This window comes from Pristiophorus japonicus, chromosome 1 (assembly GCF_044704955.1).
Source record: "Pristiophorus japonicus isolate sPriJap1 chromosome 1, sPriJap1.hap1, whole genome shotgun sequence".
Lineage (NCBI taxonomy): Eukaryota > Metazoa > Chordata > Chondrichthyes > Pristiophoridae > Pristiophorus > Pristiophorus japonicus.
Window position 1 is genome coordinate 48723995 of NC_091977.1, and position 14285 is coordinate 48738279.

General features: G+C 42.4%; 1 protein-coding gene across 11 annotated transcripts in view; it reads left to right on the forward strand.

Annotated features, from left to right (window-relative positions):
• mast4 (microtubule associated serine/threonine kinase family member 4) overlaps positions 1 to 14285 on the forward strand; it is a 532941-nt gene that overhangs the window by 435794 nt on the left and 82862 nt on the right. For 9 of the 11 annotated variants that reach the window (XM_070879482.1, XM_070879499.1, XM_070879517.1 and 6 more), the window contains 4 exons: positions 872 to 944; positions 4608 to 4686; positions 5640 to 5797; positions 13147 to 13222. In XM_070879482.1, the coding sequence (XP_070735583.1) occupies positions 872 to 944; positions 4608 to 4686; positions 5640 to 5797; positions 13147 to 13222 (386 nt within the window). The remainder of the gene's footprint in view (positions 1 to 871; positions 945 to 4607; positions 4687 to 5639; positions 5798 to 13146; positions 13223 to 14285) is intronic. The other 2 variants (XM_070879491.1, XM_070879508.1) reach the window with 1 other exon arrangement.

Genomic DNA, 14285 nt, shown 5'->3' on the forward strand with positions numbered 1-14285 from the left:
CATGCATTTCTCCCTCTTTCCCCCCCCTCCCCCTTCCCCAGGAGAGTTGTCACTTATTGGTCATTGACAATTAACAAGCACAGATTTGAGCTCTTGCTTGATGGATATCAAGGTACCAAACGCTAACAAAACAGCACGACTCACCATTAAGTGTGTGAGTGCATTACAATCATCTTCCTACTCATTGAGCACAACAAAACACCCCCATTGGACAGTAGTTGGAGATGTGAAGCTTCAGCAACAATTGCTTGCCTTTCTGTGAACTAATCAAGGTCGGCAGCAATGTCTGAATAAATGAGTGCGTGCTCACATACCCAGCCTCCAGGTTGTGCTTTCCAGCAGCTGTCTTTCCGAGTCTCAGAATTTCCACAGCAGAAAGTTGGCACATGTTTGCCTTCAACACAATGGAAGGAGGACCCATAGAGGATAGCTTGCATTTAATGTGGAAAACATCTGTAGATGCTTTTACAGAGGAGGGAGAAAAAGAATAAATGAAAAGAGATAAAGGAACAGATCCTTTTATCAGTCTGACTCACCTGAACCCCAGGGATTGTTGTCAAGTTTCCTTGACCCCCCCCAAACCACATAATATGATGTTTCTAGCATGTGTGCAACTGCACTAGCAACCCCAATGCGCTAGTATATTATCCTACAAGTACTGTGATAAAATTGTACAATGGCATCACAAAATGTGTATATGTATTTTTTCTGAATGAAACCCATACTCATTTGTGTCCATGATTAAGATGTTGTCTACTTGAAAGGTCCTTATTAAATTAACAATGAAAAGCAGACAGTCCTTGAGCTGTTGCTATTTTAAAAGAATTTCTTATGGCTATATACACTGATCAAAAGACATTCATCTCTTTAGCAGGAAACAGCCCTCAAGACAGCCCAAGAAATTTCTCTCCCAGTGCCTCAGCTCATTTTTCATTCGCTCGAAGGTGAGTAGAAGCAAAATCTTAGTAAACAAGCAGTATCTTAAACATTAATGCTGCATGTGAACAAAGCATTTTAGTATTTTAAAGAAATGTATTAATGTAAAAACGTACATTTTTTTGTATGATTTTTAGATTGTTCTAGTTTTCAAAATCCATTTGGGCCTTCCCAGGTGAATAGATGCATAATTTGATCAAGTACCTGAAAGCAATGTGGAATTTTCTTAGTTAAAACAACTGAAACGGTGACATTGTTGGTGTTTGATTGTACTCAGATACCAGCTTATAAGAGATGAATTAATCTGTATGGAACTCCAACTTTGAAGACCATTCAGTGTATGATTGGTGGCCATTTTGGAGTCTTGCAGGAAGAGTATAGACTGGAAAAGGGGTCTACTGCCTAAACATTGTTCTGACTTTGTCATTCATCATACCAAGATATGTTTGAATTTCTTTAAAGTGTACATTTTGCCTTTGTTTTTCTGCCTCTAAACTACCTGGTGATATCCTTCAGTCATGGCCACAGAACCGACAGGTAATCTGGCATGGGGATGGTTTATAAAAATGTTTGTATCATGGACTTGCTTATCAAAGCAACTTTCATCTGCTTTGTCATAACTTTTGTTTTTTGCCTGATTTTTATTTTTGCTATGAAACTTAATGTCTGTATTTTTATTTTTTTGGACAGAGAAAACTTTTACAGGGCGAGGGGGAGGGTTGGAGGTTGAGCACATATTTTATATAGCTCAGTATTATATTTTTAGGGTTTAAATTACACCCATATAACTTGAGAATTAACCACTGGAGTTGGAAGTTACATACTTAGTGAACAAACATTAAGCTTCTATCTGTAGTTCTTCATTCTCCCTATTCCAGGAATGTTTATTTTCACATATAAAGCAGGTGTTCATTCATTTGAGGAAAGCAGTTAAAGTCCTGTTCTGGGGAGGAGGTCTGAAATAAGATTTGGGAATGAAATACTTCGCACGAAGTGTAAATACGGAAAGTCAAGACTTTGGATGTGGGAAAAATATGTTTTTCTCTGTCGGGTTTCTAATTGTTAAAGTTATCATTGTTTTTCAACAAACTAATCTTTGTCCCTTCACCCATTTTTGCTCTTTTATTCTTCTTGCTGTCATGAGCATCAGTCATGCTCCTTCCCCCAGGCATCCTCTTCTCATCTCCTGTCATTCACCTAGCCTAGGTCTGACTATAACATTTTCCGACAGTAGCTGGTGGATTTGAGTGCTGAATAGCTCTTGAGATTTGAACCCTTCACCATCTGCTTGGGAGCCAGGTGTTGTTCTGCCTTTGCTACCCTGCCTCTGCCGCAGTTTAGAATTTTTCCACTGACTGCCCACGCAGAATTTAAACATAGGGCTAGATTTTGCTCTCACAATACCAGTGAGGCTAATACCGCTCGTCATTATTTATGTGCAAATGGTACAGCAACTTCAGGCGAGGAGGGGCGGGTGCGCGGTTAAACGAGAATATGCAAAATTTTCTTTCAGAGTTGCGCCACTCCGCCATTAGATCCGCGAAAACGGCACCTAACTCACCATTTAAATGCATTGAATGGTGTGAAGTTGTTGTATTTGCATGGTAGATATGAACTAAACTCTCCACAAAAAGCTAAATAAAGTCATTTTAAGTTTAAGTACCTTTTTAACGATGTGGTAAGTGTTAATTACTGCCATACAACCTCTCTGGCACTGAAAATTAACTGTTACAAGTGTGGAGTTTCATTCCTTCAGGTTTTAATTGGTGTTGGAGATTCTAAAAATGTTAAATTTAAATTTTTTGGTTACTTTTCTTTCCTGTCTTTTCTTTCTTTTTCTTTCTCTCTCCAATCTCTCTCTCTCTCCAATCTCTCTCTCTCTCTCTTCAATCTCTCTCTCTCTCTCTCTCTCTCTCTCTCTCCAATCTCTCTCCAATCTCTCTCTCTCTCTCTCTACAATCTCTCTCTCTCTCTCTCTCTCTCTCTCTCTCTACAATCTCAATCTCTCTCTCTCTACAATCTCAATCTCTCTCTCTCTACAATCTCTCTCTCTCTCTCTCTCCAATCTCTCTCTCTCTCTCTCTCCAATCTCTCTCTCTCTCTCTCTCTCTCTCTCTCTCTCCAATCTCTCTCCAATCTCTCTCTCTCTCTCTCCAATCTCTCTCTCTCTCTCTCTCTCTCTCTCCAATCTCTTTCTCTCTCTCCCTCCCTCCCTCCCTCCCTCCCCCTCTCTCTCTCTCTCTCTCTCTCTCTCTTTATTTTTCTGTAACTGATTTGATATTGAATTCACCCACTCTAATTTACATTTTCTTCTCCGTCCCTGCTCTGTTTATTTTACAATTCTTCAATCTGATTGGTTAAGGAGATACACACTCGGGTCCCAGATGCCCTATCCCCCTCGCTGTAACATTATCAGCTCACACTTTCAGCAACTTGCCATACAAAAACTTTTTTTTAAAAAACTAAACGTGCAAGGGCAAGTCTGACTAACGACAGACGCCATTAGATTCAATCCTACATCAAAATCTCGGCCATAATCTTTGATGGAATCATTCTTCAACGTTGTCTTTTAAATTTCCAAATTTTCTAGATGTTTTGGCAGGAACAGTGTCCAATTATATAATAAATGTTTTCTCCGTTATCACCGATTGTGTTGCTTAAATCTTGCAAATATTACAATCAGAAAATAACACATTCTGTCCTAGAAATTCGGGACGTTTGCTGGGGGAGCTAACTAGGCGCAAACGACTTTTCGCCCGGGCACGGCACCACTAATAACTCCTGCTAAATTCCGTGGGAGTTTAGCGGTGAACGGTAACCCTTAGCGTCTTGCTCTGCTACATCGGCGATGACATCGTCATCACTGCGCAGTGCCCCCGGATCCTAAATTGGGTATCACCCCCTAAAGCTGCGACGGTCGATTCCGGCGACAGCTTCAGGGGCTGTGAACCGGGCGGCTGGCAAGTTAAAAGGAAGGTGTGGGCCTTTTTTTTAAAAAAAAATTTGCCGATTTTGTTCTGCTTTAATCACGGGGTTCATGCCGCGATCAATCAGCCCGGGGTTGCAAAATTTAAGCAACACTGAGTGCCGGGCTGTTGGCACGGCACCTCCCCAGTAGTCCAGATAGGACCCTTTCGTTCCTGCCAATTTTGCAGCTTGGGCCCTTCCCTTTAATTAAAGGAACAGCCCCTCCTACGCGACAGCGCCACGCGACCCAGTGTGTAGCGCTGCACCCCGCTCCCAGCACGTCCACCACAGAAAGGAAGTAGAGCGTGTTATTTTGCGCTCCGCTTCCTTTCGGGGGCAGTAACCCCAATTTCTCGCGAGAGGCTAGACTTCTGCGTCTGGCCACCAGTATCCCGCCTCGCAAGTGTTACCGCCCCCAAACGGGACCCAAGGGAATTTTTCCCCCTCTGAATTTTGAATGACTGCGTTACAAACTTTCCTTATGTTCTCAATGGGTGCAGTTACATTACAAGCTTACGCTGTCAGTGTGAAGTAAAACAGCTTCCCACCTTCACTGTGGTTGTAGTATAAATTCACACATATCTCGTGTTAAATGAAGAAATAGTAATGGCAAATTGAAACCATTGTCATTGTTTTGTGGATGTTCGAATTCAATTAGTCTTTTAGTGTTGATTATGAAATGATAACTTTTAAAATAATTTCAGGACTGACGGGCGCCGATGGTCTTTGGCTTCCCTCCCGTCATCTGGCTATGGCACGAATACCCCTAGCTCCACAGTGTCTGTAAGTTCCCTTTTACCTGGTCTGCACAAACTGTCTTATCTCTCTCTTGCAGCAAACCGTAAAATCTCCAGGAAGCAAACAGAGACCAACAATGATTTTATGCCTTAGCTTGCTATAAGCTAGACCTATTCATTTGCATGCAAGCTGAAATAATAGTCTGTTGGAGCAATGTTCTTGCATATATTCTGGGATCTATGTTTTAGAAGCTGAGTGAACCGTGGATTCAATGGGACAAAGGATTTAGTAATTCTTGAGTGTTCCAAGCCCCACTCAGTAAATAAAGTGACAACTCTTATTTTTGCAATCACTCTCTCTTTTTTAAAACTGGACTTTAAAACCCATCCATCCTGAAATTAATTTGGGTTGGAGGATAAGAAATGAAATGGCGAAAAATTGGAGATGTTCTTCAGTACAAGATTGAGAAGCTAGGCCTTGTTGAGTTATTAAAAATGTGTATGTGTCAAAAATATATAACTGTAGTTAATGCTCCCAAGCTTGTTAGGATACTTGTTCAGTCTAATCAGTTGAATAGTCAGGTAATTCTCCTTTTAGTCTGTGCGAGGAGGTGATAACTGAAAGATCAGCTAATAATGCAGAATTGTGGTAATATTTAAATGGAGTGTTCGACAACAGAATAACTTATTCCCCGACTCATCGGTAGACATTGAGTCCTGTTAATCTGGGAGACAAAAATGTGTCTGCTGCTCCTTGTGATATTATATAGGGTAGGGTCTGTAACCACATTTTTTAAAATGAGCTTGATGGGGTGAGTGATCTTTTCTTGTTCTACAGATTCTTCTAGTTTGATCTATTAATTAGTGATGCTGTCCTTTATTCGTCCTGCATGTGATTCCCCCAGAATTTCTAGCACCTTTCATGATATCCAGCATCCTTTTATAGTGAAACATAATCTATAAATTGAACTGTATAATGTACTCCCTGTGTTTTTCCAGTCATCTTGTTCATCTCAGGAAAAGCTGCATCAGTTGCCGTACCAACCAACTCCAGATGAACTGCACTTTCTTTCCAAGCATTTCTGCAGTACAGATGCTATCGACAATGATGAGAGACGCAGGCCTCCTTCAATGCGACCACGCTCCAGGAGTCTTAGGTTTGTAGTCTGCAACTTGAGGGTTAAAATCTGTCTCATTAACACTAATGAAGAAATAGTTGAGAGAAAAAGTAGTGAAATGTTCCTTTTATTCCTGATTACTTTTTGCTAAAATTAGGATAGACTAGAATTGCAGTTCTTTCTCAAAATAAATTAAAGGTTAGCCTCAATATTACGTGGAGCACACAGCAGGATGCGCTAAAGGGGTTTAATCACTGCAATGAATAAAGCTATTTCAGAGCATAAGGTCTTTTAAATTGTTTCCAAATAGTGGGCTAAAGAGAAATAATTCTGATCATAGTAGTGAACTTTTTCTAAATTTAGGTTTCATACACATGCATTTCTATCAAGTGTATTTTTCTAATTGACTTTTTAAAAGTATTCACTCCTTGCTCTCCTCCCCTGAGGGCTGTGACTCCGTGAACTATGGTACTCTGGGTGCTAGACATCATCTCGGTGCTTCATTCAAGTGGCCAGTATTCACGTGTGATCCATGACGGTGCCCCCAGAGTACGTAACAGCATAAAATTCAAGTCTAATTCTGTCCTCACCCAATCCCCACAGAAATGGACCTGTGACCCTCCTGGTCAATATGACTCGGCTATTCAGTCGATAAAGATGCTGCATCTTTGGGAGAGCGGCTGCATCATTTTTAAAGCAATGTCAACTACTTTTAGGATTTGCCTGGATAAACCTTGCTTTTGTTGCCAGCTTTAGAAAGGTTGCTGATATTGGCTTGAGTGTGTTTTCTAGACCTGGCTTTCACCGTTAGCACTAGCCATCCCTGCTCCTCTGGTTTCAGTGTTGCCATTTACATCAGTACATAAGAAATAGGAACAGGAGTAGGCCATACGGCCCCTCGAGCCTGCTCCGCCATTTAATACGATCATGGCTGATCCGATCATGGACTTGGGTCCATTTCCCTGCCCGCTCCCCGAGAAGGCTGGGAATATATTCCTCTCTGGTGCTTCTACTATATTTTTAGCTGAATGTCCAGGTTTTTGGGAGTGATTATTGTCATAAAGGTTCAGATTGTAACTTAGTACGACTTAAGTTTTTCACTCCAGTGCTTGTTCTGGGTTTTCCATTACATCTCCTCTGGTTAACCACAGATTTTATTGGCATGGGTCTCATTTCATTTTTGGTCAGCACTATTCAGAATAGAGGAACTTGAGAGTCACAAAAATGAATACAAAAATAGATATTTAGGATAGGATGGAAAAGAACAACAAAAACTGAAATCCAGCCCGCGATTGCCAAGGGTGGGACTACTTCGACAGTAGGAGTCTATATTTCCTCTGCGAAACAAATTTTAAAGAGGTCCTTTAAATGGGCATTAGATACCTGTTCTAAAATAGAAAACTAAAGGGGCAATAGGAAGACACCAAACCTTCCTGGACTCTTAAAAACAGAAAATGCTGGAAATCTCAGCGGGTTTGGTAGCATCTGTGGAACGAAACAGAGTTAACATTTCGGGTCTGTGACCCTTTGTCAGAGCGGGAAAAGTTTGCAATGTAACCGATTCTTAAGGAAGTGCAGGGGCAGTACGAGGGGGAGGGGAGGAAAGAACAAAAAGGAGGGTGGAAGGCAGCAGTGATTTAAGAGACAAAAGGGATGATGGGCAAAAATGAGATGGTAATGGCACAAGTTAGGAAACAAAAGGTGAGTCTAGATAGGGTGTGAATGGCGGAATCATCACCAGCTGCCATGGGAAAGAGAGAAAAAAGGGCTTTGCAAAAAGAAAAGGAGGAGTGAAAAAAAATCTGGGTAGAGGTTATGGTCTGAAATCGTTGAACTTGATGTTGAGTCCAGAAGGCTGTAAAGTGCATAAACAAAAGATGAGGTGCTGTTCCTCGAGCTTGCGTTGAGATTCATTGGAACAGTGTAGGAGACCGAGGTCAGAGTAGGGGTGGGGCGGAGAATTAAAGTGACAGGTGACCGGAAGCTCGGGTCACGCTTACGGACTGAACGGAGGTGTTCTGCAAAGCGGTCACCCAATCTGCATTTGGCCTCCCCGATGTAGAGGAGACCACATCATGAGCAGCGAATACAGTGTAGTAAATGGAAAGAAGTACAAGTAAATCACTGTTTCACCTGTAAGGAGTGTTTGGGGTCCTGGACAGTGTGAAGGGAGAAGATAAAAAGGCAGGTGTTGTATTTCCTGCGCTTGCACAGGAAGGTGACGTGGGAAGGGGAAGGGGAGGGGGTGCTGGGCGTGACTGCGGAATGGACCAGGGTGTCGTGGAGGGAGTGGTCCCTTCGGAATGCTGGGAGGGGAGGGGAAGGGAAGATGTGATTGGTGGTGGGATCACGCCGGAAGTGGCGGAAATGGCGGAGGATGATCCGTTAAACATGGAAGGTGGTGGGGTAAAAGGTGAGGTCAAGGGGAACCTTGTTGAGGTTCTGGGAGGGAGGGGAGTGGGTGAGAGCAGAAGTGAGGGTAAAAGAATGGACACGGTCGATGGCTATGTTAACCACGGCGAAGGGGAATCCTCGGTTGAGGAAAAAGGAAGACATCAGAGACACTAGTGTGGAAGGTGGCATCATCAGAGCAGATGCGACGGAGATGGAGAAACTTGGAAAATGGAATGGAGTCCTTACAGGATGTGGGATGGGAGGAAGTGTAGTCCAGGTAGCTGTGGGAGTCAGTGGGCTTATAGTGAACATTTGTCAATAGACTATCCCCAGAAATGGAGACCGAGAAGTCAAGGAAGGGAAGGGAAGGGAAGAGTCGGAGATGGACCATGTGAAGGTGAGGGAAGGGTGGAAATTGGATGCAAAGTGAATGAAATTTTCTAGTTCAGGACGAGAGCAAGAGACGGCACCAATACAGTCATCAATGTACCGGAAAAAGAGGTGAGGGAGGGGACCCGAGTAAGACTGGAACAAAGAATATTCCACGTATCCCACGAAAAGGCAGGCATAGCTTGAACCCATGCGGATTCCCATAGCAACACCTTTAATTTGGAGGAAGTGAGTGGAGTCTAGGGAGAAGTTGTTCAATGTGAGAACAAGTTCAGGCAGGCGGAGGAGGGTGGTTATGGATGGGGGCTGGTTGGGCCTCTGCTCAAGGAAGAAGCGGAGCGCCCTCAGGCCATCCTGGTGGGGGATGGAAGTGTAGAGGGATTGGACATCCAGTGAAAAGGAGACGGTTGGGGCCAGGAAACTGTTAAAGTGGCAGAGGGCATCGGAAGAGTCGCGGATGTAGATGGGAAGAGACTGGACAAGGGGAGAAAAAATAGAATTGAGATAGGAAGAAATAATTTCTGTGGGGCAGGTGCAGGCTGAAACGATGGGTCTACCGGGTCAGTCCTGTTTGTGGATCTTGGGAAGGAGGTAGAAACGGGATGTGCGGGAACGACGAGGTTGATGGCTGTGGAGCAAAGATCTCCAGTGGAAATGAGGTCAGAGATGGTCTGGGAAATGATTGCTTGATGTTCGGTAGTGGGGTCATGGTCCAGGGGGAGGTAGAAGAAGATGTCAGAGAGTTGCCAATCAGCCTCTGCAACCTGGACTCTATGTTGGGTACTAATTTCCCTTAATCTGGTCTAATCACCAGTAAGGGTAGATTTTGACACTCTTTAAAGCTCTTGGTCTCCATAGATGTACCTGTGCTTCTTGTGAACCTACATTACTTTATGGCTTAAATTCTGCTTTCTGCGTATTAGCCTTAAATTCATCCAGGGCAAATGCCAACATGCCAATTTGGAATCTTCTTAAGTTCTGAACAGGTAGCTTAGTCAGAGGGCTGACTGCTATCATAGAAACCTTTTGACCTCAGGGCTGTATATACTGCAGTTGATAGTTATGATTCCAAACAAGGCCATGAATTGTTGGTGATCACCTTTGCTCTAGCTGACGCATGTTGGCTGGAAACAGAATCTAAGGTTGCTGGCATGGTTTCAAATCCTATGTGTCTGGAAGAGTCTTGGCAGAAACATCAGCTCAGTCTGAAACTACCAGACTACATAGAACTGCAATTAGCTCTGGAAAATCCTTGGACGAGAATGTCTTCTGTCCCATCGCATTAAAAATGCTTATCCATGAAAGATTTGTCTTTGTGTTGGCAGCAGTGAAGTATTTGATATTCACCTATATTTTGACTTCTGCCTGGTATGAGGCTTGGTTCTGAGCTTTGTGATTTGTACTGGCCTTACATTTGAGCCCAATTTTGGCCATGACTTGCTCCAATATTTTTGGAGTAAGTTGGTTTTTCTGGTGTAAGTTTAAAAAACGCCATTTTCCCCAATAAACTTGCTCCATGATAACTCAGTTAGGTACGATTTTTTTTAAAGTTTTTTTTTCAAAAGGGGGCGTTCCCAGCCACTTACGCCAGTTTTGGCCATTTATGCCACTTTGGCCAGCTAAAACTTACTCCAAATCAACTTAGGTCAGCGTATGGGGCCAGCTCTGAAAAACATTGCGGGCAGTTAAGAATTTGGCACAGGTTAGTACATTTAAAGCACCAAGACTTACAAAGCACTAAACAAAGCACAAAAATAAGCATTCAATAACAAATAAAGAATACAAGGAAGCTGAGAGGACCTGCACCAAGACTTACAAAACACTAAACAAAGGCCAAAAAGTAATAAGCAATCAATCAATAACACATAAAAAAATAGAAGTCCCAATCTTATGCCAGAAACAAGTTTTTTTTTAAAGTCCCCCCCCCGCCCGCCCCCCCCCCAACAAAACACTCTTTCCCCACCCCCCATCTCCTGCCTCATCAAAACTCTCCTCTCCCCCCCCCCCCCCCCCCCCCACAACCCCAGCCCCAATCAAATCTCTCCTCACTAAACAAAACACAACTATCAATAAATAAAAAATAAAACTCAAGTCCTACCTCGGCCCAGGAAGTCAGCAGGCCGGCCAACCTGTGCGGGAGACCACTCGGCCGGAGATAGTGGCTGCGAGCATCGGGTCCTGCTCACAGCTGCAGGACACGCTGGGAGGACGAGGAGCATGCGTGTAGACTTCACTGCGCATGCGCGCAGCTGCCGGCAGTGTTTTCTGCGCTGGGTTGTTGCTCCGCCCCCCACTGCACTATGTACGTCACGCTGGGACACTTGGCAGAGCGGGCAGGATGGGGCCATTTTTTTCGCCACCATTTCCAGCGCGCAAAGTCGCCGCATTTAGGGTAAGTGCGCCGAAAAAAGGGGTTGGGGAAAATTGGGCCCATTGACACCATCGATCTCTCTTTTCTGCACTATAGTGTGTTCTATTTAAAGTAATCTACTTTTTCTCAGTGTGGAATGCTCAATTGTGAACCAGATGAACGTTCATAGAGCCAGTACTTCCTTTAGAAATAGACAACACCTCTGGATGGATTTACAGATCTACTGGAGTTCAGTTGGCACCAAGCACAGTTCCCCATTCCCTTGCATATGGAAAATCTATTATGTATAGAAGAACTCCACAAGGTTGAGTACTGTGAGCTAAACTTAGTGTGACCTTAGTCTTTATTACAATTCCAGAGTTCCTAAACAACATGGCAGCCAAACTTTTATACTGGCCCTGCACATGTGTGCAGGTGACCATTAGGACTCCAACAGTCACACCCTCTAGTGGCAAGTATTACATAACAAAATCCATAGGAGCACTCACTGGTACTAAGATTCCCAAAAGGACCTGAAAGATGAGTTATTTTATCTGATTCTCAAGTTTCTGTGTGCTCCTATTTGGCCAATGCCACCTTTATGGCCTTTCAGTGTAATGGGGTGGAGATTTCGTTTTGGGCACAATCGGTGATTCCGGTGCAAAAAAATTCTCCACCCCTCCCCCCCACCCCTCCCAGTTTCCGCTCAAACTTATTTGCATATCACGGACCGCAAAATCTGCCATGAACCAGCACAATCGGCACCGTTTTAAAACATCAATTCTTTTTCCCCCCAAGCGTTGCTTTAAAAAATATTCCTTCATATATTTAAGAGTGTTAACTTGGTGAAGTTTGAATACAGCTGAAAATGGGTTTAATCACAAATAATAAGAGTTTTTAATCGGCATCAATCCATCACCTATTTTCCAGTTATATTGGGGTACAGTAGGCAGTTCCTCAGTAAATTAAAATAACAAATTTCATTCAAAACCTTTTGAAACGTACCTATTATTGTCCTTGCGCCCAAAGGATCGAGCCTACTTGAAGGCTTGCAAATGAATGCAATTCGTGGAAACTCCCAATGGTGATGAACTCGCCCTGTGGGCGGGGCCTGATTCTGATGCGATATTTTAAAAACTAGCACGACAGAGTGCGGAAACTCGAGTTGTGCTGAACGCAATTTGCGTTTAAAATGCCGCGATCTTTTACGCCGGTTACGCCCATATCAGGCGAAGTGTGCGGAAAAAAACAGTGCCATCAAATGGAAACTCCAGACCCGAGTGTTCAAAGAAGTTACAGAGTTCACAGCCCCTCTGTAGGTCACATCAGTCAAATGAGTTTCGGGCTCTCGTACCAGATCCATCAGAATTTGTTTAGCATCCGAAGCAGGCTACTCTTAGACCTTGTCTAGACTGCATCGAAAGATATTTTCAAAATCAGAAGTATATTTGGAGAACAGGTGGAGCTTTTAGGATGTGCTTGAACTTGAAGATGCTGTGAGCCTTAGTGCAAAAAATAGCCTGGTGTATTTTCAGCATACTATTAATAATTATGGAATAAATGCATTGTTTAATGTGTAACAATGTCATTATTTGAAAAGAAGTTCTACTTATTACCATTTTTCTACTTCAGATATTCTGTAATTGTATATATCTTAATACTTATTAGCAAGCAATTAAAACAAAAATTCAAAATGTGCTGTATGGCATAAAAGCCCATTATATGTCGTTGAATAAAAGCTGATGATAAAGCATTTGGAACAAAATGCATTAGTACAGATGGAGCACTACTGAAGTAAACCTATTCTCTGTGCTTTAAATGCTCCAGCTATGTTTATGCAAATAGCCTTTTCATGTGAGAGTGTTTTGAATTGTGTAGGCGATTAAATCACTGTTAATAAGCCTGCATAAATTTGAAATGGCTTTGGATAATTGTTTGCACTTTCTTAAGGGGAGTGCAGGCATGGCATCCAAACCCCCAAAACCCTTGGAAATGTATTTTTATATATTAGGCTAGATTGTGTTGTAAGAACATTGTTTTTGGGCTCAGAGCATCTGCAGTTTGGTCTGATTTCGAAATGATATTTTATCTCCTCTTAAATGATCTGGAAGGGCAAGGTCTGAAAAATATTTTATGTAGATGGTACCATAATTGCCACCCTTTTTGTAGGTTATCTTTGAGGAATCTCAAGAGAACAATTATTCAATCTTGTAGTGAATAAAATGGCTATAGCTAATATTTGTTTTGTTCGTAGCCCTGGACGCTCTCCAGCCTGCTGTGATAATGAGATTATCATGATGAACCATGTCTACAAAGAGCGATTTCCAAAGGTAAGATTGCTTACACATCATGTAGTTCGAGTTATATTAAATTGTCAACATCTAGATGTAGTCGCATATTTCTGCTGTAGAAATTTGTACAGATTTCAAAAACTTTTATTGTTAACCCTTTAAAAACAGTAAATATGTTTAGAGGGTTGTTGAGTGCATTTGTTCAGCATCTGCCCAAATGCATTAAAGATTTAACCAGCTTAATTCTCCAAATGTGGACTTTTCATTGGCTGTAAAACTGGCTTTTGATCTATTTTTTTAAGTCACTGAAAACCCACATTTACTAAACTTGCTCCCTGTTCAAATGGACAGTAGGAGGCGAAAGTAAATGTGTGAGTTAAAGGTGTTAAACGTAATTTCAAAGGGGGAAAGTCATGTGAAGAGAGGATAGGTTAGATTGTTCATAACAGAAATAAAATCACAGTTTAAAAAATAAATTCAGGACACAGAATGGGGGTAAAAGGTCCATAGGAGCAGGTACACGTCTTTTTTATTAAAGTTATTACTGTGTTTAAAGTATTTCAGTTTATTGGAGGTATTGAGGGAAATGGGACTCAAGCTTGAGAGTTTGAGCGGGAGCAGACCGAGGCCTGAGAGTGGGGATAAAAGCCGCAGCAGACCTGCAACTTCAAGGAATCTAATACGGCCAGTGTGATCTCCTGGACTAGTTTCGATCGCCTGGTTGGGTCGGAGAAGAATTTTCCCAGATTTTTTCCCCAATTGCCCTGGGTTTTTACCTGCTTTTTTGGCTCTCCCAGGAGATCACACGGCTCTGGGTGGGGAGGACTCTGCTGTGTGACATCATTGGTAGTGAGTGTGGGCTAAGTTTTTCTTTTAAGTTAACATATAGCATATAACTAAATTTTAAAAACTAACATTGATTTATTTAACTGATTTAATAAACTATATAAGGTAAATACTTTGATTAACATTAAACTAATTAATTAAATAAAATGATGGGAAAACAGGAGATGTGTTGCTACTGCAATATGTGGGAGCTTCTGGACGTTTTGGTCCAGGGCGACTACACCTGTGGCAAGTGTCTGCGGCTCAACGAACTTCG